Source organism: Rhopilema esculentum, chromosome 11 (genome assembly GCF_057945365.1).
Source record: "Rhopilema esculentum isolate cy_ngs chromosome 11, ASM5794536v1, whole genome shotgun sequence".
NCBI classification, from domain to species: domain Eukaryota; kingdom Metazoa; phylum Cnidaria; class Scyphozoa; order Rhizostomeae; family Rhizostomatidae; genus Rhopilema; species Rhopilema esculentum.
Window position 1 is genome coordinate 2132495 of NC_142825.1, and position 26130 is coordinate 2158624.

A 26130-nucleotide genomic window follows, 5' to 3' on the forward strand; every position below is an offset into this window, starting at 1 on the left:
AATTGAAATACATCTTCCTCTTCCATTATTTTATCTTAATGTTACCTGCATTGAGCACTGACTTAAATAAGAGTGCTCCAGGAAGGTAAACCGCAACCTTGCGGTCCGCAAGCAAACAACCATTTCCTACACAAAATGCAGTGCGCCAGAGTTTTCAAGGAGAAATCGGATTATCTTTGTCAATCTTGAAAAAAGATTCTCGATTTTCTATTTTGACAAAGATAATGAGTTTATGTTAGAAATCAGTGCGTTCAGGGCCTTAATTCTACAATTTCATGCTGTATATAGTTTATAAGACGTTTTACTGGGTAAAGTTTTAAAAACAAATCAATGACTGCTAGCCTCTATGGACAAACTCATCAAAGTTTTTTGTCAAGAGAATGTCGGTACAGTAGTTGAGTGCTTGCGAAATTCAAATGCGAATTGTTTTTTTTTCAAATTTCTCAGCTGAAGCTGAGCATGTTCTAGCCTTGTTCTTACTTTTTGGGCAAATCGAGCCTCATTATTCTTATAAAGTGTGTTTTCAAAAAAAGAGTGTACTTAATCAACTGATTTTACGTAAAAGAAAATCAAGAATTAATCTTCCAGGAAATGCCAAATCGCCAAAACTATTTTGAATTTGAATATAACATTTCAAAAATTGAGTTGTTTTGATTTTAGATTGCAAACTGTCGCCTGGTTTGTATTTGAGGCACAAGTTGACTACATTGAGTTACAAAAGATGTAACACGACTATTTTCGTCAGCGATAAGATTTTTATAACCAAAACCGTAAACCGGAGCTGGTATTGTGCATACGATAGGAGACTCATAATTTCCAATATGTTCGTATTCAACGATGTTTTCTGCAGCTAAATGTTTTTCTTCGATTTTCTTTATTGGTGGAAAATACCAAAAGTAGTTATCGGTATAATTTTGTTTGGTACCTGGATGACCCGGTGTAGGATAAAATTTTCCAAAATTGGGTGTAGGCATCATTAATTACAGCTCTGTCGTTTTATCAACTGGATACTCTACATTTACAACTTCTCTTTTTCCTCGAGCAATTGCCCCCTTGTAAGAAAGAATCTTAAACTGTTGGTAAAAGTCCTCTTTTGTAATCACTTCTGCTTACGGGAGGGGTTATATTCATTTTTCAAAATCACAAATGCTTTTCAAAATTGACCCAAACGCTATATAATTTAAAGAGAGTGGACATTTAACTAATCATGATAGATATTTATCTTTATTCTGGATGCATGAATCTGTAATTTGAAAAATTAAGAGTGCATCTTGAACACTGTTCCAACATTTCTTTCCCCCCCCTCCCCCACTTTTTTTACTTTTTTATTACTTCTACTTTTATACACCTTTTTTTACTTTTGAAGACGAAGGCTTAGATGGATTTTGTTTTGTTGTGCAGAGGTACGGAAGCCCCACTAGGCAAACCGTAGCCGACCCCCCCCCCCTACTTTTTCGCTAAAGTATGATATCAAGGTTGTGGCATCACAGAAAATGGTGGCAAGCTATATAAGAAGCCCCACCCCCCACTTTTCTAGAGCCCCCACTCAAATATGTGCTCCGGGTTCCCTGTTCATTGTGTACTTCTGTGGTCTGATCGTTGTAATTCTCATTTAGGAAACAAGTCCTTCAAAGCAAATACGAATTGTTCAGCTGTTAAATGGTGATGTTTTTGCTTTGGAGTGGTGGATGTAAACGATCTAATACTTTTAAGAAATTTGTCCTTAGAACAGAGGCAATGGGTTTCCCTCCAATTGGTCTTTCGATTTCGTGTACAGCCTTTAAACTATAATTGTTTTCTTTCATGATGTTCAATTACCAAATCTTGATAATGTGAATTAATGTATGTTAGTAAACAAAACTCAAACATTTGAAGTGAAGAATCGAAAAGTGGTTTCTTTTGCGTTGGTATGATTACTTCCCATACCAACGTATAAATTTATATTTATAAAAACATATTTATATTTTTGATCAAATGGTGCGAAACTTTTCAGATGTAAAATAGGATAACATTTTAACCAATTGCAATTTCTATTGGGCAATAACTTTCAACTTTTGTGACATCATATTCACCTTATTGATTTAAAACTAACTTTCGTATAAGTATCCTCGGATAAATGTCTCTTGCTTTTGGTGGATTGATGAAGTTTGCATTGAAAACCTGCCTGTCTGTAATAAAATTCTTGCCCATACTTTTTATAGAAAATCATGAAAAACCTCGATTTTAACACGTGGTGTTCTAGATAATAATCACTTTATCAGAGGTAAGCCTTTCCTTAACCCTAGATGACTTTGACGAATGCTTCATTTCTGAAAGTTCTTGGCATACTGCCTTGCTGTTTCTGTAGCAACCTTACTATTTCATCGCTGAGATTATATGTTGTGAAACGAAAGCATATATGCTATTACCACAAAATCGCGAGATAAAATACGATAAGGTTGGGATTAAAGAGAGGGGGTTTCAAAAATCATTAAATATATTCAAGAACCACAAAAACAACAATTTTCGGTCTTTAATGACGTCATCGAGATGAGTAAAGATTCTCAAAAATGAATAAATTGAGGAAAAGATCCCTTTAGTTTAAGACCTGCAGAATGCCTCCATCTGAAGCGCCACCCCTGGCAATTAACGCAAATTTCAAAAATATCTAGATAGTCAAACCTACGCAACATTAAAAAGTTGAGAAAGTATAACAAGAAAATGCCATTCAGATAACTCCACATTTTAAAGCTCAAAATTTATGTAAACAAGCTTAAAAGTGTAGCCAACATTAACGAAAGGTTATATACAAATTGCAGAATTAGTGGGGTCGTTACTACAAAAAGGCAATAACTCTCCCAAAAAGTGTAGCACAACCCTCAGCAGATGGTAATGTCAAGAAATTTTAGGCCGTGTTGATCGTTTTCAGCAAACAAATAACTAAACAACTGTCAGACTACACTGTTTTGTCCCGGCTTTTCGAGAAAAAATTATCTAATCGATTTCACAAAAATCCACTGATAGAAGGCACATTGATCTTGACATTTAAAAGTACATTTACAACAAGGAGCTTCGTCGTTAAAAGTATATGTATAAATATAAGAATTGGACAGTAGAAGACCATCTACAGTAGGAAAAGTTAGCCTGGAAATTCCATGTAGAGTTCAAAATTTGTGTTAAAAAGCTAAAATACCTTGAACGAATAAAGGAAATAGTAAAGTTGTACTATTAAAATTAGAAGACGATGAAACGACGTCGATTATTATAAATTTCATACCTGACCCCATATTATAGTTTAATTTTTCGAAATGTAAATATTTTAGAAGTGAAAAAAATTTCGTCGTGACCAAAATTTTGTCTTGAAATTTCGTCGAAGGAAACTACGTCAAATTATTGTCCTAAATTATGATATGACGAAATTTTATGTGGTTGATGTTATGGGAATGATTTTTATAAACTGTCATATAAATTAGGAAGAGCCGTTAATCTAAAAGAAATAATTTAGAATTCCTGTTTAGGCTTTTACTTTCTGTCTTAATTTCTGATATACGGTTGGCTATAAATATATACAGACGATACAACTACACAACGGGTTTCTTCTCTACGACAATGAATTCGGAATAAGATACCTTTAGAGTGGCTCAACGGAAACTAATAAACGCAAAGCTTAACAGAAACTTTTCCCCAACGTTTTCATAGATACAGCTCCATGAAAACCTAGCTTTACAATTAAGCATCCTGAAGTAAACAGCATTGGCTGTGACAAGAACTGGTCTACGTCAATGGAGTACCCTTTTGTAAGGATAGGCCTACCTTTTGACGTAGCAATGGGTACAATATTTAGCGAAACAATGGCTTACCACAGGACAATTTTCTCTAGGCTTGGTGTATATCATTCAAAATCGAAAAAACGTTATCAAGCCAATCCTACGCCAAAGTGTACACCAATGGCGCAAACCATGTTTTGTTGCAACCCCGAAACCCGAAAGAATTGAAATTGCGACAACTTAAGTTCAGTTAAAGTTCTCACTCTTTTTTCTCTTTTGACTCCTTTTTCTTTTTTGACTTCTTTTTCTTTTTTGGAGGTTCTTCTTCGGGTTCTGGAGAGTACGATCTTTTCTTCTTCTTTTTCTTTGACTTTTTTGGCTTTGTGATGGTTGATGAAGGTGAGGACGAAGATGATGAAGATAGTTCATCGAGTAGTGTTTCAATTAGACTTGAAACGGGCGGAGTTGGTTGCGAAATGGAAGAATACTGGCGGAGGAGTGGAATAAGATGTAACAGATTGTTTGAATATTTGAAAGCTGGCTCAGGGTTTGGATGTAAGGTCATTTTATTAGCGTAATCCACAGGGTTGGATATGAGTACTTGTGCAACCTTGAATTGGATTGCCAAGATAAAGAGGGCAGATCCAACTTCGAGAGCAGTATCCAACTGTTTATCCAGTTGAGCTGATGTAGAAAGCATCGTTTTCAGGAAGTCCCTGCATTGGTTTTCGCTTGGATTCATTGGACTGTCTTTATTGAATGGCGTGAGTTGTGTTACAAAAGGCTGAATATTTTTGAAAAAACTTGCCAAGCTCTCCGTGGTAAAAAAATCTGCCTTTTCTTTCAAAAGATCGGTGTTCCCCTGCATTGTTGCAGCCAGCTCAGAAACTGCAACGTGCGGACGCCTTAGCCATTCGCATCCCTCCGGTTGAAGCCGGGAGAGGGTCTTCTCCTTCGAGGGCATACCCTCTGCCCGGCCATAAGGCCGTAGAAAGTTCTTCGGGAAGTGATTAAAAAACAAAACGCCAGGAGTTCTCTGCGGCCTAGGCGATTTTGAATCAGGACCCATCTAAAAAGAAATAGTATTTGGAATATAATTATTGTAATTGTGTTGTAATTAGTGCCAAGCAGTTGAAGGCATTGAGCTTTGGACATTGCCATGAAATGCTGTGTTTGATAGAAATATATATTCTGAAATTTAAAAATACTATTGGCTCGATTTTGATAATATAACGGATAAGAATTAATTTAGTAAATTTTTAAGGATTTCCTAAAAGCATTTAATCTTCAACAACAGCACAAGGTGACACTGCTTGCCAACTAGATCCTAATTAGGAAACATTGTTCCTTATTAGCACGGTTTGTTTTTTATGATAATTGTGAAAACAATGGCATTCTGGAAACTGTTTCATAATGAACAGATGTCTTTAGTGTGGGTATTTATCTGTTCATTGGGGAATCTTTACTGTTAGGTGATTGCTTACCTGATTGGCCTATTTCGACCTAAAACATGGCATATACTTTTCCCAGCTTACAATTTACATGTTCCGACGTTTTATACTCTGAAGAGTGTCAAACGTAAAGCTCAATAGTATGTTTTAAAATGTTTGCTTTTTCAAACCCGTATCTAAGACATCTGTAGGTCATTACAGATCACGGCCTATATTTGTCTTATGTTTGTTATTTCCTCTTTTTGAAACTTAATTGCTTTCTGCGCTATTTAAATAAATTCATTGCGTTTTTAATGCATTTCAGTGATGTAAGTGGGCCTAAATTCCCTTGACTTTCTACTCTTCGAAATCAAGATGTCGCCTTTCACAGTGATCAGGGAATGCTCAAAGCTATTTTTTCACTATATAAAATGATTGATTGTATGATTAAGAAATTAATTTTGATTCGGTAGCATAGGATTTTGAGATTCCCCAACATTGTTGGACAAACTATACTGCACGTGCGCGTGGGCAATGCCGGACAGCTAATGGAAAATAGAGTGGTCAATAAATTTTGATTTACCCAATTTCGAGGAAAATGGCCCTATTTAATGCAATGAATAATGTGAGTTCGAATAGAATCGTGGCTTTTCCGTCGAAGGACATTATTCTTTAGCCTTCTTTTCAATAAAGACATTAATCAGGAAAGTATCACCATTTCCACCTTAACATTAAAGTCTCGCCTTATCCCCAGCCTTATTTCATATTCTCATCTAGATCGCCAAAACTGTGTTGTGTTTAATCTGCCTGTCCGACATTACCCATGGATGTCCGACATAACGCATGGACGTCCGACAATACCCACACGAAATGAATAGCACTGATTTCAGAAGAATAGTAAACCAATTTAGTCTAATATAAGAATAAAATAATCAGAAAATTTCTTTATAGAAAAAGTTTTCTGAGAATAAACAATGTTATCGAAGAAAGTACAATATTGACAGCTTGGCAAAACAATTGAGGGTGTCCGACACTACGCATGAGTACCCACCCTATCATTTATTCTAGCGCTAAGCCTCACTTTAAAGTCGCTTCCCTTAAAATGCTGAATATATATATGTTATGGTATGATTTTAGAATGGCATCAGCATTATACGTATGTAAACATTTCAAAATGGTATGGTTTTTCGACAGCAAAGGAACAGGTTTCATTAAAAAAACTGTCAATTTCTACTGACGGACATTTTTGCTTCAACGTTCAAAAAATAACAAAACAAATGAAAGGGTTTTGAAAATATTGATTGCTTTTTTAAAAAACGTTATTCAAAGAAAATAGCGTACGTTAACGTAAATTACTTGAAAACGAAAAGGTTTTTCTCGGAAGCAATAAAACAGGTTTCGCCAAAAAATAAACTTACCGGATAAACACAAGGCTCAAACACTCTTTTCATGTAAAAATATCGCAGAATATCAGTTCTGTAATGTAAAATATACAGAACCATTTGCTGAGAACGTGCAGTCAACAGTTTCGTAATTGCTGATTATGTAGGTAAGCCTATGACTTTCGTAATTAGTAGCCAGTTTAGGACGCATAATTAGGCTTGATTGCTCGATGCTTTATTGTTAGCTAATTAAGGATCGTGTAGAAGCTTGTAGAAAGTTCTAACGATCGCTGAAATAGAACTGCGTACTACGCGTCACGTAGAGTTCTTAGTTATCTGTTTCGCAGTTAACAAGTTGCTAACTTCTCAAATCACAACACCATTGAAAGGGTTCCAATACCTTTACATTAATAAATGATAAGATAAACATTATATTATAAATACTTATGAACATGACTTCGAGCAGCCATACATCAAGGGTTCATTCAACCTAACTGGGTTTGAGGGTATCCTTAACAAACCCCAGCCGACTTTTAAATGTCTATTTCTACCCAATGAAGTTTCTGTTTCAACGATAAGTCAATATCAAATGGAAAAGTTTTGAAAAAGTATCTTGGTTTCTAAAACAACGTTATTCAAATAAAATAATATAATTTAAACTAAATTACTTAAAAACAAAAAGGTTTTTCTCGAAAGCAATTTATTCACTTTGTGGACTGGTTAAGGACGAAATTAATTTTAAAAATGGAGCTAATATTTTTGCATTACATTTCAAATTTTGCAGTCGCTCGCAAGTGAGTTTTTCATTTTGACGAGGCAAAAACGAGGCAAAAAAGGCGTTGCTGACTATGCCCATTACAAACCATTTTGCATTAAAGAGTTATATATAACTTTCTGGAGTAAAGAGTTATATAACTTTCTGACGAAAAGCAAAAAAGGCCAAATTTGAGTCGCAGGCCAAAAACAATTTTTCCTGGAAATTTAAAAGGTCAAATTTGAAAATCGGCTTGAAGAAGGCCAATTTGGCAACCCTTTGCTTTCGATAAGTCCATGCTTTCAAGTTTCTACATGTCTGAGCCTGCCTCTAGAGCCTGGGGCTTATTCGAAAACGCGGTCTTGGAAAACTCGGACCGTTTCACCGGAGAAGTCCGTGTTTTCTAACCTAGTTTGGTCAAGGCGGGAATACACTAGGCACTTAACTGCCAGTCAATTCATTTTTTTACTTGCCTTGGAATCACGATGAAATAATATCTTGTTAAAATCAAATCTTGCAATTGTGAATCTTATCAAAAAGTGAAAATGGGCGACGCCCAATTTTGGAAAAAAGTCAAGGGCGTTGCCACAAAATATGGGACCACGCCCATATTGGAACCCACTCAAATTTTTGTCTAGATCCGCCACTGTATCGTGTGAACAGGGCCCAACTGTAAAATGCGCTTTTGAGCCCACTACGGCGTTCTTCCGCATTTTATTCACATCATATGTTGTCTTCAAATGAATCTGCAATGGACAGACTCGTTTAGAGACATCTTTTTGGCTTCTTCTAGTTATCTCTCCTTGTTCCCTTTTCGAATAGTTGTCATAGAACAGTTGTTGAAATTTTCCTGCCAATTTTGCACATGTTTATGCAAAAAAATTGTCCTGAGAACCCCTTTTATTGTATTATAAAAAATAATTATCAAATAATTTTTTTGAATTTATTTCTATGCGGTAAATCATTTCGTCTATTTCCTCTAAAATTAAAATTGAGTGTATTTTCGATGGCATCTAGCTTATAATTCATAACTGATTTCCTGGAAGTTCAGACAAAAACAAAACACGAAAGGCAGCACTTTTACATTAGTCTATTAAAATTACTTACGTGTATAGGAAACCAAATTGTCTTATTAAAAAACTTCAAGTTTCTTACATGCGGGTACATCAGTATTTTCATTGATATGCCAAAAGTTTAACGTAAAATAAAGACTCACACACCACAGTTTTCTCTAATAATCAGTTTCCTTTGTCTGGCGCAATAATGCTTACAGTTTTACTAACTGCTTTTATATTTTCGATAAACAATATACAAATGCTCCATAAACAAATGTCCTGGTGGACCTTCGGCGTACAGTTGACATGGCGTACAGTACGAATGCACCCTGGCTGTTATGAAATTATGCTATGTTATGAAATGTTCGTGACCTTTATAAGTACGTCAAGAGATTCGCTTCCGTTCTGATACTGTATTTAGATGCGGGAAGTATATCTTTATCCATTGTGTCTTACGTTCTTGGCCAACAGGGCAATAATGTTCTTGGATTTTACAAATTTTTTTCTTGTTCTCAGTTTTATCACGATTTAATATTTTCTTGATTTTTCTGCTTCGAGTACAGAAGTTTCTTTATTTTTTCTGACTCTCCAGTACTCGTTTCTTATAGCCAGTTTCTTATAAAAAATGAGTGTATACATACTGCCCTGAATTTTGTAATAATCTCGCAATTTTGAAATATTGAGCATTGTGTGTATGAATTATTGTCTCAGTAATTTTATTGGCCTTCGTTTGTATTGGCATGTCCCGAATCTTTGTTGTTGTTAGACAGTAAACCGAAAACGTTTCTTCTGCGTTCTTCACCAATAAACGTTTTTCCAAAAAATTCACATTGCAGATTATATATCAGCATCTCATCTCATTTTAGAAAAATTAGAAAAGTTTATCTTTCTACCTTTCTAAAAAAGAACCGCACTAACATTATTAGGGCCCCTGGACCCAAGCATAGTGAGGCCCTCTCTATCAAAAATGTAAAAGCCCGAACAATGTATTTGTAGAAGCCAAGATAGAATAAATTTCATGAGTCATTGAAAAATTAATTCAAAGCTAAAAGCTCTGCCTGTGTACCAAAATTAAGAAAGATTGTAATAATTTGGCCCCCCGCCCCCTTCCGCCTCTGGCCCAACCATATTTTCGATGCAACGACGTGGAAGTTATCCCCTGGAATGCCGCGTTCGGAAGAAAGGTCGACGACACCACTCATTGATTTGTCATATTGCTGAAGATGGTGCTGTTGTTGTTTCGGTGACGGGGAACCCCTACACTGAGAAACATAAGAAGATTTTTAATTGAATATAGCCCCCCGTGAAGGTAAATTATAACAATATACCATATTATAACTATATACCATATTAATGGTCTTATCAAGAGCTATCGTTTGGTATATAGTATTAATATATATGATGTATGGTTACTGAGAGGTGCGAAACTGCAATAGCCTATGAGTCACAGCGATTTGCATGCCATGTTTTTGCCCCGTTCAGAAATCGACGAGAAACTATTTGAAACTGTCCTTGAAATGATCTTGGCGACTCACTGAACAAAAGCAGTCAACAAGGATTAGGAAATACAAAAGGAACCCTGGGCATTTTATTGTCCAAACGTTGAGCAAGTTCAAATTTTAAAACGGAACTTCGCGATGTTAATGAATTTGAAAATGTATGCCAGGGTGGACATCCATGTAAATCTCATGCCAGACATACGCCAATAAACAATAGAAATACAATGGGAAATCGTTAGTCTCCGACAAAAGCTCATGGATTCCACACTGGAACCTCTGCGATACACTAGGCACTTTATTGTGAGTCAACTAAATGCGGCAATTAAACGGCTAGTGTATTCAAACATTAAAGCGAGCAAGATCTACAGTAAAAGAATAATAACTACGAAAATTTCACTAACCGCACTTGTGTGACAGGACGTCTTTTTCCGCGTGGCTTCTTCGCTTCTTTCTTTCCAGAGTCAATCGTGCACAATAAGGTGCTAGCATTTGCAATCATTCAAATTCGGGTCATCAATCAAAGGTGGCTCGTCCTTCCGTCATTTCGAATCTGATTAGGCTTGACGACCCAGACGATTCGCTCTGACGATTCGCACGCAAACTACCCTCAAGTTTTCCTTTAATAACTTTTGACTAAATTTTTCTAGGTAAATTATTAAATAAAAATTCTAGGTTATATGATATGATCAGAGTTTGCACTTTCAAAGAATGTGAGTTGCTTTCGACGCAAAACAAAATCATAATAATAACAACAGTGTTCTCAGTTAGCTTCATGTAAATTTCCTTAAACTCACACGAAAATTCCCCCAGATGTCAGAAAAATTCCTTAGATTTACGAAAACCTACCTTTTGTCAAATATATCGTTAAAACCGAGTTTAAAACAATCGTTGCCATAAATTTAAGTGTCAAATCAAGTCATCCATCTACATTTAATCTGAATACTTTCGGATGAACAAAAATTCAGACGATCAAATTGTCGGACAAAAATTCTGTAACTTTATTTCTCTTAAATTTGTTTGTCCAAAAGTTTGGAATTTTTAGAAATCAAGAAAACACAAATAATTGCATCGAAAAACAGTCTTGTTTTGAAAGTAGAAAACATTTCAAGGTTGAATTTTCTATTACACCTATATTGACGTTAAATTACAGTTGATTTTGGCACATCATTTAATAAGTGTTTGTCTGGAAATGTTTTGTCCGCATTTATCAAAAAAGTTTTTTAAAGACCTATTTGATGACTCATATCTATCTTTAACTTTTTATTCAATTTTGTGCTTGGTTCGAAATGTGTAATTTTCCTTTATCGTAGAAAAGTATTAAAAAAAATTTCTCAAAATTTTGGAAATTCCTTAAAATTTCCTTAATAACTGAATTACCTAAAAAAGTCAACAAATTCCTTAGTTTAAGGGAATTTCCTTAAAAGTGAGAACACTGAATAAGAAAGTGCAAAAATCAACTAAAGCTACTGCAGTGGGACCGCCATGGGGTGGACTGTGGTGGACATGTTGCTTTTCTAATTTCTCGAAAACTTTTGTGGGGGGCTGATTAGATCGGTTTTGATTTCCGCACTGACAACAGTATTTTGACGAAATTTTCGTCCACTAAATTCAAAAGGAAGAAATTTTGTCACGAAGAAATTTTTTGCATTTAACATTTTTGTAGAAAGTCTATTTTTTGTTTGACCCGTAAAGCCTTCGTACTATTGCGAGGGCAAATCTAAACAGTTTAACATTTTTGAGAATTCGCATAGAAAAACCAGGGTCGGACTTGGTAGGGGCTGTAGGAGTTGCGACTTTCTTTGATAATGACCCATTGGTTGAATTGAAACAATTTGTCTCGTAGTAACAAAACAAAGGCGATTTTATCAGCTATTGAACAGTGCCACTAAAAATGTCATGCATAACTGTTATTCAGGGGCCTCAGAAAGTATCCATTAAATTACAGATATAAAAAAATTAATTTTGAAATAAATACTATTTTCAGAACACCAGGGCTTAAAATTATTACTAAAATAGAGCACCAAGTGTTGAAAAATTGTATTATTCTTATAAAAAGTGTAATGCATGAAACATTAAAACAGGACAAGACAAAGTCAAATGATAGCAACTGTACAACATACTGGTTCCGCGAAACAGATTCCAACTTTCAAGGAGATAACTTCATTTCAAATAACATAACATTTCATCAATCAAAATCACTATTACACTTCAACAACTCACAACCAATCTGAATAAAAAAATTAGTGAACGTATCTATGGTTATCAAAACAAACAAACAAACTGTAGTTAGTATTGGGAATACAACCAAAAAGAAATAATTTAAGAAATATATTACACGCTAAATTTCCCACGGCATAATATAAAAGAACTGTGAACGCATTATGGTAAATTATCCTCTAGTTAGTTATAAAACAGATATGCGCAGTTACATAAACATACGCAGTAACAGCAAACTTACACAACAGCAACCGGTTGTTTACCCTAGGTTGTTGATTCGGTCATTTTTAAATGCAACAAAACCAATTGTCTATGCAAAACTGTAATTTAAGGTACTCGGTATGAAATCATGAAAAATTCTGAAAAATTGTCCACAATTTTTTTCGACGAAGTTTATCCGCCGAAAATTTATCTGACAAGATTTTTTGTAAAAACTCTTTTAAATTACCAAGCGTCGATTTAGAGTTTTAATGTCATTGCAGCGTAAAGCAAAACAAAGCTAAACACTGCAACACAACTTTTAAGAAATATAATCAGCAGTTTAATATGGTAGTTTAATTTACAGATTGTTTTCGTTTTTCTTCTATAGATGAATTTTATTTCATAAATTTCGCTACCGTGTGTGAGGCTTTCAAAAACAGATGGGTAGCGATAGAAATAACTAGGTAAGTACGGTAGTGGCTTGGAACTATACTGAAGGTATTAATTTCATCATCTATTTCGTTTGAAGTGCACAGTCAACATTTCCGTAATTTCATGGTCACCTCTAAATATAATTTCAAAATTCTTTTTACTGAAGCCTCTTAATGGTATCGAGGCTATATCAGCGAATGTTCTTGTGTTTGGGAATGGCCGATAAAGTAACTACTTCCAATCAAAACGAAGCGAAATGATTCAAAAGGAACAGTCGCCTTTCCAATGAAGAAGAAAAAGTTCGTGTTTGATGTACGCCTTGAGATCCAAGAGCTATCAAGCATACCCTTTCTAACTGGTGTAGTTTTCTGCAAAGTTCGCCAATTGAATGGCGGACATTTTGCTGCTTTCACAACAAGGTAATTTTTAAACCTTTTGTAAAACAACAATCTTTTCTCCTTTGAGATTAATTCTCCTCGCTTAATGAAGTCATGGAAAAGTCAATGACCAGCTGCATTTCATTTAAAAGGCTAGATCAAAAGTATAAGCCGTTCGGCATAACAGTGATATTTTGTCGAATTTCAGAAAAAGAGTCGCAGATCACTCGGCAAGATGGGATTCAAAGTTCAACCTTTCATGCAAATTGATAGCAAGTCAGGCTACAGGAATCTTAGAAACATGTCTTTGTCGAGTTTCAGTTAGAAAGGTTGGTTCATATTGGTTTTTTTCTGTGATGCATGATACGTCAATCAACATAAGGCCAGACACCGCTATTCAAGTTAATTGTCGATAAGGATGCCCAAACCAAAGCTCATTCTGAATCATAATTTAGAATAAGGCACACGGTTGTACCAAAGTTGTGGAATGCAACCCTTATTCAAAAATCCCAAATTTCATTCAGTGTCCCTACCCCTGGGACATTGAGTAGCCATCTACTTTTCTTGTTGTTATGGTTATTTTGTTTTTTGTTTGGCTTTATGTTTCAGTTGTCATTCTATTTTTGAATGGAGCACAAGGGGTCTTGGCATAGGGATATGATGTACCCAAGAAATCACCCAAAAAAGGTTGATAGTATTGTGATCTGTATGGGTGCAGGCAAAGGAGAAATATAGGCTAGGGGTGCTGCAGCCCCCCTAATCAGGCAATTTTTTCAAATTTATTGCTCCAATAGAGCAAGTCTATCTCATAAAGGAATGATAAATTCTTTCTTATGACTTGAGCAAGTTTTCACACAATTATAAACTGCCCTTATCTAACATATAAACAAAAAACGGCACTTTGCAAATACAATTTTATTGTTTGCCATGTCATAAGCAGTTTTTGTCAGCTTCAAGAATGAATCAAGTCATTGAGTCCTTGGTTTTTATCTGGTTGTAATGGCTGTTTTTGCATCTAAATCCATTCCCCCGCTGTCTCTTTTGTCAAGCCTGACGCTATTTTATGTGGTTAACTGGTCAGTTTATGTTGTTGATCAACCTTAAAAAAAATGACACAACCAATAAAATTTGAGTCAAAAAAGTGAAATACATAGAAATGATAATTGGTGATTTTTCATTTAATCAAATATTGCAAAGATCTTGATTTAGAAAATAGTGAAGTCTAGAAGAACAAGACTGGTACTCAGGGTTCTAATTTTGACCACAGGTATACATTTTTGTAGGATTTTGCATGTGGCTGTTTTTCTCGGGAAAAAACTTTTACATTGAGCAGTAGACATATTTGAGAGGATTTAATTTTGAAGCAAAACCAGATGTAAACGGATTTACATATCTGGAACTTGGCAAAACTTTTGGTGCCACTGGCAAATGATTTTGCTGCAACTGGAGCTGCACCTTTGTATTGATGGCTTACAATTTGTTTCTGATATTTTGTGAAATGGTTTGGCAAAGTTGGAAATAGATTAGTCCTATACTTATTCTGGAATTTATTGTCTAAAACACAGTCACGACAAAGCATTATTGAATTGGAGTCAAGTGATAGTACAATAGAAGAATAAACAGCTCATTGCAAAAACACACTTTAAAAATTTCTCATTGCAAAAACACAATAAGATAGAAGCAAGATCAGAAATCCAAGGATATTCCTTTAGGAGAAATGTTTAAAGTACCCTTTTGTTTCAGTGATCTAAACATTTATATACAAGTATATCGTTGATTTGAATTACATGACAATCCCAATTACAAATTTTGCAAAGTTCAGTAACTTCTAAATTGTTTCTAGATGTTTATTTCTTAAATACATTTTTAATAGAAGCTTATTAGAGGATGTTCTTATTTCAACTGTTCCATTTAACCTTGGTATTCAAGTGACCTTGGTAGGGTTCATCAAATAATGTAAGCCATCCTTGATTAAAAGCCAGATCCAAAAGCACAAAAATTATTACCATTTTAAAACTTCTTAACTGTAAAAACAGACATTAGAACTTACACCCACGTCTAGCACGGGATCATAAGCATCCTCCAAGAGTTATTCTGATTTATCTTATGTGATATCACCCTCTGCTTCAAGGTAGCAGAAAATCTTGATAAGATCTAGATAGAACAATGTAAGCTGCCCTTTTTTAAACCAACCTTGGTTATAAACTGCAGGAAAAGATGCCAAGAAATAGTTGTAAGTTGTTAATATTAATTATGATGGATAATATTAAACTGCTACTAGAAGACTGTAACATAAAAGATGAAAGACTCAATCTAATAATATTTATATATCTTTCTTAAAAATTGATTGTTTAATTCCTGTTCCTCCAACAAGTTCCTTGTCTCCTGCTTTTAGATTCCTGTTTGTCATCTGTTCCTTTTCTATGTTTAAAATTTATATTTAATCCATATTGAATTCATATGTATGCATATTCAATTTATATGTTTGCATATTCTAAATTTTATTCCTGGTTCTATTTCAAATTATGATGTAGCAAGCAATGGATTCCTAGGAATATAGCGTTACATGTTCTTAAACAATGAAATGCAATTAATTGCCTCATTTCCTTCCAGGAACTAAAAGGTGGAAAATCATATGAAAAGGTTTGCAATGCTGATGATTTTTGTACAGCGGTACATTGCCTCCACAAAGCAGTTTTCGTTCTGCATTACCATAGCTTTCTAAATTTTGTAATAGATAAAAAACAGTTATAAAAATAAAGCTGGCACATGAGAAGAGAAAGATTTACATTAATATCAGGAGATATCAACCACAGCTTTCTGCCAATTGGCCTGTGATGCTTTTAAATGCATAAACCTGTTATTGCCAATCCTTCTATGATTGTTTTCTCTTTAGCCATTGTTGGATTCTAAGAACAATTTAAAAAGTTTTCCTCCTCTTTGGCAAGGTCACTTCTTTTAAACGAGCTTACTTCTTGCAAGCAAGTGGAAAGTCATAATTTGTAATTACAGTATATCACACCAGCAAAAGTTAATTTTTATCAACATTTTCCCAGTTGTGCTTTCTGCTTACCCTTTTTCTCCCAAAGGGTTTTGTGCAATGTTGTTATATGTCGATCTGATTTTGATGGTTTGATTTTTCTTTTCAGCTTGGCTATGTTGATATGAATTTTGCTGAATTTGCGGGCTGTGGGTCATCATCCAGGCGATATATTTTAGAAGGTTACAGTGATAACAAAGATCAAAGACAAGACAATTCTATCCTGAAGGTTAGTTTACTGGTCTGAAATGTCACCCAAATACTTCAAAAGGGCCTAGATTGAGAAGAAGAGATATTGCTAACACATAAATGAACTCGTTGAAATTTTGTTCACAGTGTTAGGTATAATTTTTTGAAAATCGTTGAAAATGCTCACAACCATATCGTATGGTCAAATTTTAGGTATAATTTTCAAGCTATTGGAGGTTTTACAGAAATTTTAGCAGTGGCTCATCAAGCTTTATTTATTGGGTATCATTACATTTCCTTAATGCAACGCTGAATTAAAGAGCGGATGTTGTTGTGAAGCGACTAAGCAACGTAATCATTTGGTTTGAGAAAGCAAATAACGGAAATGATCAAGAACGAAATTGTCTAGATTGATGTGGCCTTAACACGCCTGCTTATCTAAATTCTTTAATAATGGAGTTTAGGAACCTGGAAAGTGTAATTAAGGACTCATCTAAACATTTATTTGGATAGTTGAAAAGAGCAATTTATTGCGGTGGTTTAAATGATGAGTTTACTGGGCGAGGGCGAGTGAACGCGGTTTTTTAAAGGTGAACTGACACGCAAAATTAACTTGACCTCAAATGAAAGCATATCGAGCATAAATACCTGATACTTTATTATTATTTTAATATTCAACACAGTTTTTGAGTTATTGAGCGTCAATGTAAGTCACTGAACATTTTCCGAGCACAGACAAGTTTGTCCGAGCCTTCCGCATAATCATGACGTCACAAACACCATGTTCACATCACTTGAGCAACACGACAGTCTGGAAGGCCGTACTTTTATGACTTTGCGGATGAGCATCGATACATTAATTGAGAAGGTTTTGGCTCCATTTCGACAACCTGATTGGAAACAGATTATGACTCCTTTACAAACCTTTCATAATAAGATTTGCAAGAATATCGTATTATTCAACGTGTTTGAGGCCCTTCCCCCGTCTTGCAGGACCCAGTGTGTGGCGGGCCAACATATCATATAATGGTAGCGATAAATATTTGGCAGGGTTGTTATTTTCCGGAAACCTAAGTAAAATACTTTTATTTTGTTAAATATGGCTGCTGCTAGACTAATTTATCAGGCCCCCCCTTCCCCAAAAAAAGTTAATCTCGGTTTTTGATCCTGGTTAACTTCAATATACGCAGTAAAGATTTCGAATTTAAGTCACTCATTTTCGGCATATTTTTTATTCAATCACATGAAAGATTTTCAGGGGTTAAGAACCTGGTACGATCGAGTGGCTATTTGCAGGAAAACAACTTAATAAGATTGTCAATTCCCAGGCCGCTGCACTCCTGTAACTCGGGTGAACCGATGAGTTTCCAAACCCAAAATAGAATAACGTTCATGAATTATATGGATGTAGAAATAATCTATCGAAGTAATAATATTTTGTATTTATTAGAAAAAGAAGCTAGATTCATGATAAAATGAAAAGATTCTTACATTCGTCCGCACGATTGACTTCAGAATTGAGAATTTCTTCGAGCAGCTAAAAGTGCCTATTCCTTCCAAACTCAAATTCCCTCCTAACGTAACGCAGTACCAGCCAACACATACCGTTCGTACATTTCATTAGCCTCGAATTTTCATGCATCTTTGATCAAAGGTTACGTAGATCTCTTCGAATAGTAACTGAACAAGATGAACTGAACTGTCCAGTCCGTGCGTGCTTTCCATTCAAGAATAAAAACATGGTGTTTATGACATCACACGCACTGGGTCGCATTAAATGCCGACAATGGTCAAACACTCGACGATAATTTCATGAAATTTAGAGCGGAATTGCGTTAAAACGGACAATAATAATTTGCCGAAAACTTTAAATTAAGATCCCATGCATCGTTTTCTGCATTATATCAAAAAATAGTTTTGCGTGTCAGTTCACCTTTAAAGTTGGCGCGTCCTTTTCTCCTTTCGTTTGTGGAGGTACGGCTTATTGTGATGGTAGGGGAGTATGGGCTCGATATTGTGTTTAGTTCTTTTTTCATTCCTGCCTTAAGATGTAACTTGAACGCATAAGCTAGCCCCAGACCCCTCTTCTTTAGCCACTTTTGTACTGTATTCCCACATGCATCTGACGCTTGCCAAAAGTTTTGGTACACTAACGTCAGTTTTCAAGGGCAAATTTAGCCATTCCCCTTCCCACTTTGAACAATTTTGGTTTACTAAAAAACGGTGTAGGGGATTAGGAAGAACGAATTTTTCTGCGACTTCTATGATATTTTTATAAATTATCATCATTATTTCGGGGGGGGGGGAGGGTGCAGAAATAGGAGTATCCGGGAAAAGATTTGAAACATATAAAAACACAGCGTAAATTGCTTGTTGTTCCAAGTACTTTTGGCAATGATTGCAGATCTGCTAGTTACACTTAAGAAAAATGATAGAGATTGTCAGCAAAACTGATAATTTGGAAGCCAAAGTAACATGTTATAATTAACATTGCATATCAAAAGACGTTGAAGGATTTTATCTGCTGTTGAATGCTAGGAGTATATTTTATAGTTTATAGGTGTACTGTACTGAAATGTGCTAAGATTTCAACACATCATAGTGACGTCTTCACTGGGTATTACCCCAAAACCAATGCCACTTTTTAACTCGTCTCGATAAAATCTTTCATTTGGTACAATCTTGCCTGTCATATCTATTCTAGGCTCGCACCTTGATTTATGTTATGCCCATTGGAGGGTTGCATTTGGTTGAAAAATATTGTCATTGTTGATTGAGATGATGTTACGTTAAATAGGAAAAGGGGTGTATTTGAGAGTGGATGTTTGATCAAGACATGAGACCAGCAGAATATGGAATTGGCTCTGATGGCTTCTGATCGCTGTCTAATTTTTCGTATTTACAGGTGAATGTCAACATGACTTTGATATCTGGAGATCCGCTGTTCAAGCCGTGAGTACTTGGCTCCGTTTTAACCAAACCTGACGGCATTTCTATGAACAGTCTTGAGTATAATTATTGAAAATGCATTCAAAGTTTGTTTCCTGATTGTAAATTTGTTTTTACTAGCTATCTTATCTTATCTTATCCTATCCTATCCTATCATATCCTATCCTATCCTATCCTATCCTATCCTATCCTATCCTATCCTATCCTATCCTATCCTTTCCTATCCTATCCTATCCTATCCTATCCTATCCTATCCTATCCTATCCTATCCTATCCTATCCTATCCTATCCTATCCTATCCTATCCTATCCTATCTTACCTTCTTGTATTTCTTTTTCCTATTAGGATTAAAATCCAAATTCAGATATCCTATTTTCCTTTTTATGCTAGATGTATAGTGGTGTTTGCTTCTCTCCAAAAGTATACAGATTTTGATTGTTCACGGCGTGTGCCTTGTTGGCCTCGAATTCTGCAATGTCTTAATCAACCCAAATAGTACATTTCGACCCAACCTATTATTTTTTTCTTCTTTCAGTCAAGTATCGAAGCCTCAAGTTGCTTCAGCAGCTATTAGTGATGTGGCAGGAAAGGTTCCAACTCCTTCAAGTAGCAAAGATGACATCCCAAAAGATGACGAGCAGTTTAAAAGCATACCAAGGTCTTTCAGTGATTCGTCACAGCCGAACCATCTTCTGCCTCCAATGGATGGTATGAGCACTTTCCCGCTGCACAAAAGACATGCAAGCGTTGGTAACCAACCGGGAAGAATATCGTTGCCTACTCACACACGATCTGGAAGCATGGATAAAAGGTAATAATTTCTATTTTATCTTTAGGTAACATTTTTGCAGGATTTTTGTCAATATGTTACCTGATTTTCTGTGAAAAAGATAGTCTAACGGTTTTCGGCCCTCCACTTATCGACCCATTCTTTCACCAACCCACTGAGGGTCTGGTACCCAGGGTAACCTTAATTTTACTTTGCAGTTTCTTCAAATTTTCACCACGTTACTACGATTGTGCTACGATTTAAAAGCATATCTGTTATACTCTGTAATTTCATCTTCATAAGAATTTATGTATCGACTATTATCTTGTATTTGATTTTTACAAGTAGAGTGCATACATTTTTGCAATAATTGCAAGCTAAATTCAAAACATTTGCATTAATTATTTTTACAATAAAAATTTCAAGAGCATCTAAAGTATTATTTGTTGGTTTGAACAACTATCTAGTTGCAAGCAGCTACAATACCATAAAGTACGGTACATTTTAAATACAGTGCAATGCAACAAAATAATGTGAATTAGGATACAATACAATACAATACAATACAATACAATACAATACAATACAATACAATACAATACAATACAATACAATACAATACAATACAAAGTAGGATAAATTAGAATGCAATAGAATGCAATTGTAATCATACGAAATATCATACAAAATTTTAACTACATTATAATGCGAAAGAACACAAAGTGATACGATGCAATAAAATTACGGTACAATAATATGATGCGATACGATTAAATGATTCGATAAAATGTAGTACAATGTAGTTTGATTCAATACAGTGCTATGCAACACCAAATAATTGGATAAGTTGTTATATGATATAATGGGAGAATTGGACATCAACTGACAGTGTATTTTCATATTTTGTAAGGTTTGGCTCATCAGATCACTCGAGACAATCCAGCAGTATCCTTTCATTGTGCGAATCAAATGCAATGTGAACTTGATTTATAGCCAATTCTTGCTTACTTTTTTAACAACGATGATTTTTTGTCTTTATACAATTTCCATTTTTTTGTGCCATTTATTCTCCAAAGTGCCTCTAGTCGTTGCAGTCTTTAAATGTAAGCTTTGCAAATTAAAGAAGAAATGGGAGATATTCTTGGCTTCCTTGGAATATTCTGATTATAGAAATATGTTTAATAAGTAACACATGACCTTGATCCACTTGCCAGATACAAGTGATATACACTTAGAAGGGGACGTTGGGCCTAGTGCCCTTGCCACGGTATGTATTCCAACGTATCTTGTTTTTGCAATTCCTCGTTTATCTCATACGGAAGAAATGATCGAGTAGACATGCCTAGTCTTTATGCAGCAGTGATAATGGCAGCTAAACAAATGTCGCTAATTCCAAAAAATAGGCGGCCATTTTGTAATCTTAGAAGGCCTGAGATTTCCCAAGTACACTACCTTGGCGGTATTTGCTATGCCTCTTACGATATCTTTACCTGTCTTTGATACAATTTTTCACGGCCGATACAATATACGATTTTGATACAACACAATATTGATACTATTGATACTATCGATACTATTGATACTGTTAATACAATTAAAATTAGTTCTTGAACTTTGCTGTTAGTGCATGGGTCTTGATCCACATTTGTTTTGTAGTATGGCTCTCTTGTTTTCTATGCTAGATCGAGTGCCTGCAAATAAATTTTGATAGCCGCTTCCTTTAGTGTTGATCTCGCATATTTTTCGTAGGCAAGTGAAGAATTTCAAAGGAAAATGGACACCACGCGGGTTGATGTTGATGACGTCATTAATCAGCTGTTTGAAGGGTTGGGAGTTGACGCTTTCGTTACTTGTTATTTTAAAGTCGGTTTTCATAGAATGTCAAGGGGTGAATTATGCTAGTTAATAGTAATCTCAATTCACATTCGTTTCGCAATCGATTGCCAATCGGTGGATATCTATTTGTTTAATCATCAATAACTGAGGTCTTCCATTGTCTGGAGTATGATCTTTCTTGCTAAATTTTGCTTTTGGCAAACTTTTCACGACTTAAAATTGTAATTTCAGGCACGATTTCACAGCAGATGCAAGTTTTAATGGTATGAAGTTTTTATGTTAAATGCTGAATGATATTAATACTATATGGTTATCATTAACACGCCATCCCAGACTTGTCTTGTACGATTCAACCCCTAAACTTGTTCCATATATACTTTTTGTCACAATATCTCCAGTCAGTAACAATCTTGCCTTAAATCTACACTCTTTGTGTTTGCTACATATCAAAAGGCAGGTAATTGCAAACTTGAACGATAAAGGACATTCGCCTCGTCTTAAATGATATAATTAGCTAGTTTGTGGCACTACGGCTTAAATTATTTGTTATTTACCATCGAATTTAACGTGGTGGTCAACATTCAAGATTTATTTTCATTTTATTTAACGCTACTGTAAAAACCGACTTTATGGACATTGTGGATTAGGGTATTAAGTTATGATGTATGCCAAAATGATGGATTGCAAATGCCTGTGTAGTTATAAACAACGTTTGTCATCGCAAAGAAGTACTCGACAATCTTTATCTTTGCTTTAATTATTAATGAGTCCATCTAGGCTTCAGGCATGTACCCCTCATTGTGTTGAATTTTTTGTCGATAATCATACTGTCGAATATCTTGTCTTTGTGTACAATACATTATGTGCCAAATATTGACAAAATGCATTTTTGGTAATCAGTTTTTTTTTTATTTCGCAGACGAAGACAAGCAATTGAAACTGGTAGTGTCTCGTGATGGCAAAGCGACTGCAACCGGAGGGTATGATATTCGAAAGTAAGACATTTTTGGTTGTTTCGTTAACAAGTGTTCTTTTTAAACAAACGTGTTGAACCATGACATATTTATGTGTGTTGGGAATTCTCCGAGAAAGAACTCTTAATTACACTAAAAAATTTCTCTGATGTGTTTTCCGTGACGTTTTTCCTTAAACCGTGAAAAATCTACTCTGCCTGTACAAATACGTTGTCTATTGTTTACAATTTTCGGCGAATTTTCTTTATTTGAATTTTATCCATATGCATTACAAAGCACTGGAACTGGCAGGTATTTACTACGATTATATCATTGCTGAATTGAGTAAAATACAAAAAGAGGATATCCATGTATCGTGTTCTTTTTGGCCCAGCAACATGTTAAGAATATTCGAGGCAGTTACCTTAGCAAATTCTATAGACTATGTGGTATAATATTGACGAACGATTACACTGGTATAATATTGACGAAGAATTACACTGGTAGGATATTGACGAACGATTACACTGGTATAATATTGACGAAGAATTACATTGGTATAATATTGATGAAGAATTACACTGGTAGGATATTGACGAAGAATTACACTGGTATAATATTGACGAACGATTACACTGGTATAATATTGACGAAGAATTACACTGGTATAATATTGACGAACGATTACACTAGTATAATATTGACGAAGGATTTCACTGGTATAATATTGATGAAGAATTACGCTGGTATAATATTGACGAATGATTACACTAGTATAATATTGACGAAGGATTTCACTGGTATAATATTGATGAAGAATTACGCTGGTATAATATTGACGAATGATTACTCTAGTATAATATTGACGAAGGATTACACTAGTATGATATTGACGAAGAATTACACTTGTGTAATATTGACGAATGATTACTCTAGTATAATATTGACGAAGGATTACACTGGTATAATATTGACGAAGGATGACACTAGTATGATATTGACGAAGGATTACACTAGTATGATATTGACGAAGAATTACACTGGTATAATATTGACGAAGGATGACACTAGTATGATATTGACGAAGGATTACACTAGTATGGTATTGACGAAGAATTACACTTGTGTAATATTGACGAATGATTACTCTAGTATAATATTGACGAAGGATTACACTAGTATGATATTGACGAAGAATTACACTTGTGCAATATTGACGAATGATTACTCTAGTATAATATTGACGAAGGATTACACTAGTATGATATTGACGAAAAATTACACTTGTGTAATATTGACGAAGGATGACACTGGTATGATACTGACGAAGAATTACACTGATATAATACTGACGAAGAATTACACTGGTATAATATGGACGAAGGATTACACTGGTATAATATTGACGAAGAATTACGCTGGTATAATATTGACGAAGGGTTTCACCGGTATGATAATCAAAATACACTATGAAAGATCCAGAATGTTCCATTATTATTTAGTTGGATGTAAATATAGAATACAACCTTTAGTCTTTTTGTTTTTCTTCTGTAGAAAATATAAAGGAACACTGCATACTACCATCGAGGAAGATGACAGATACAAGACTCTCTAATATTATTTTATAAACCGTGATGTTTAATGTATACCAAACAAGTTATATGTAACATTTGATCATTAGATGTTTTGTGTAGTAGCTTAAGGCTTTTAATTTCAAGGTAACAGATAAAGCTCAAATCTGGGTGAATAGGCAATCCAAGATTTGCTTATAATTCTTATAGATCTGCTTATAGTCATAATTTGACAACAAAACAAATCGGGTGTCTTGCAGACTTTTTCTTGCAGTGCAGGAAACATAAGGTCCTGGTCAGACCTCAGCCTCTGCGTGGCACCCAAGAACGATGATTTAAGTGCTATGACGTGAAAGTGATTTTAAACCAGTTTGTATTTGAACTGCCTTTTCGTGGTAAATGTCATGCAACAGCAGGTGCTGCTTCTTTTTTCATTTCAAGCAAATGTCGCTGTGCCTTTATCCTAAAGCCCCCTACAAATGCAAAATTATACAGAAGCAAAATTCCATTCTTTTTTATGATGCTTGTTTTTATCCTGAAAGGTGTCAAAAATTTGCTTGTCCTCAAAGTTATTGATATCTCGCAAATAGCACGCGTATCTTAGGCCATATTTAGTAAGTGATAAATTCGCCTGTTACCTCGTTATAACTGGCTATTATTTTGTAACAATAACCTTTTAGTAAGCAACATGAATTTTTGTGTAACTTGTATCGATATGATTTGCATAAAACTGATAAGATTACGATCATTGTAGTTAATACCTGGAATTTTTGTGTCCCGCCTCGGTTTTTGTGATAGTGGCAAAGAAAGAAATTGCCTTTATATTATCAGTTAAAGACACGCAACGGATAAAAATGCAAATGGCCTGGGCAGGCTAAAGCCCTGGCCAAACGAGCCAACATTTCGCCCAACATTTAACCCAACATCTTTCCCAACAATGTTGGGAGTTGTTAGGAACGCTGGCCAAACGATCCAACAATTCACCCAACATTTAGCACAACCGTTTTAGGGATACTTTTTGGGATTGAGTCCAAGACAACCTAAGCCTGCCATCCCTGATCTTGAAAGCAACGCTTTTCTTTTCCCCAAACCCCTATTAATCTCCTTTACGGCCTCGTCGTACTAATCTTTACTCACTAAATCTCTTTCTTCGTACTTTTCCATTATCCAATATTCTTCAGTCGTCCAAATCTATTCTACGCTCTTCATCTTAAAATTTTGATCTCTGCTTCACGAACTCGAGCTTGGCGCGCAGCGCTATTCACTTTTAAAAATTGTTTACAGCGCTTGCGTGAAGCCAACAAATGTTGGGCAACCCGGCCAAACGAGCCAACAACGCAAAACAGCACCTTGAACAATAGGGATTATTTTAGTTACCATCCAACAGCCGCCAACATTTTTGACCAGTTTCAAATCGATCCAACAATTCAGCCAACATCTTCCCCTACAATGTTGGGTGACCCAACATGGTGGCCAAACGACCCAACATTTGAGCCAACATGCGAAAAAAGCGTGTTGGCTGAAATGTTGGGTGAAATGTTGGCTCGTTTGGCCGGGGCTTAAGAATAGGCAACTAAAAATTGTTCATGATACCTTGCATATGACTGCGTTATTTTGTTGTTCTTATGTGTCAAACAACGCATGGTGACCAATAGATGTGAGGTGTTTTTGCCGCTACATTAGCTCTATTCAAATGTCGTATAAACATACAGTTCGAGCATATAAGTTGG

General features: G+C 35.2%; 2 protein-coding genes across 3 annotated transcripts; one reads left to right on the plus strand and one right to left on the minus strand.

Annotated features, from left to right (window-relative positions):
- Positions 1 to 460: 460 nt before the first annotated feature.
- On the minus strand, positions 461 to 10870 carry LOC135687241 (uncharacterized). Of its 2 annotated transcripts, none has more exons than XM_065203754.2 (2): positions 6595 to 8557; positions 461 to 4815 (listed from the first exon to the last, which is right to left on the minus strand). In XM_065203754.2, the coding sequence occupies exons 1-2, from the start codon at positions 6676 to 6678 to the stop codon at positions 4006 to 4008; spliced, it is 894 nt and encodes a 297-aa protein (XP_065059826.2). In that variant the 5' UTR covers positions 6679 to 8557; the 3' UTR covers positions 461 to 4005. The 2 variants fall into 2 exon arrangements, with proteins under 2 accessions (XP_065059826.2, XP_088967369.1); XM_089111243.1 differs by lacking the exon at positions 6595 to 8557 and adding an exon at positions 10268 to 10870 and having other exon boundaries at positions 469 to 4815.
- Positions 10871 to 12892: 2022 nt separating this feature from the next.
- Positions 12893 to 25158, plus strand: LOC135687240 (EEIG family member 2). The gene is made up of 12 exons (XM_065203753.2): positions 12893 to 13135; positions 13302 to 13422; positions 15707 to 15736; positions 16243 to 16362; positions 19228 to 19274; positions 19807 to 20082; positions 20951 to 20985; positions 21255 to 21307; positions 21790 to 21866; positions 22108 to 22139; positions 22796 to 22871; positions 24384 to 25158. Exons 1-12 carry the CDS (start codon positions 13002 to 13004, stop codon positions 24442 to 24444), a joined length of 1062 nt encoding a protein of 353 aa, XP_065059825.1. The 5' UTR covers positions 12893 to 13001; the 3' UTR covers positions 24445 to 25158.
- Positions 25159 to 26130: the final 972 nt, after the last annotated feature.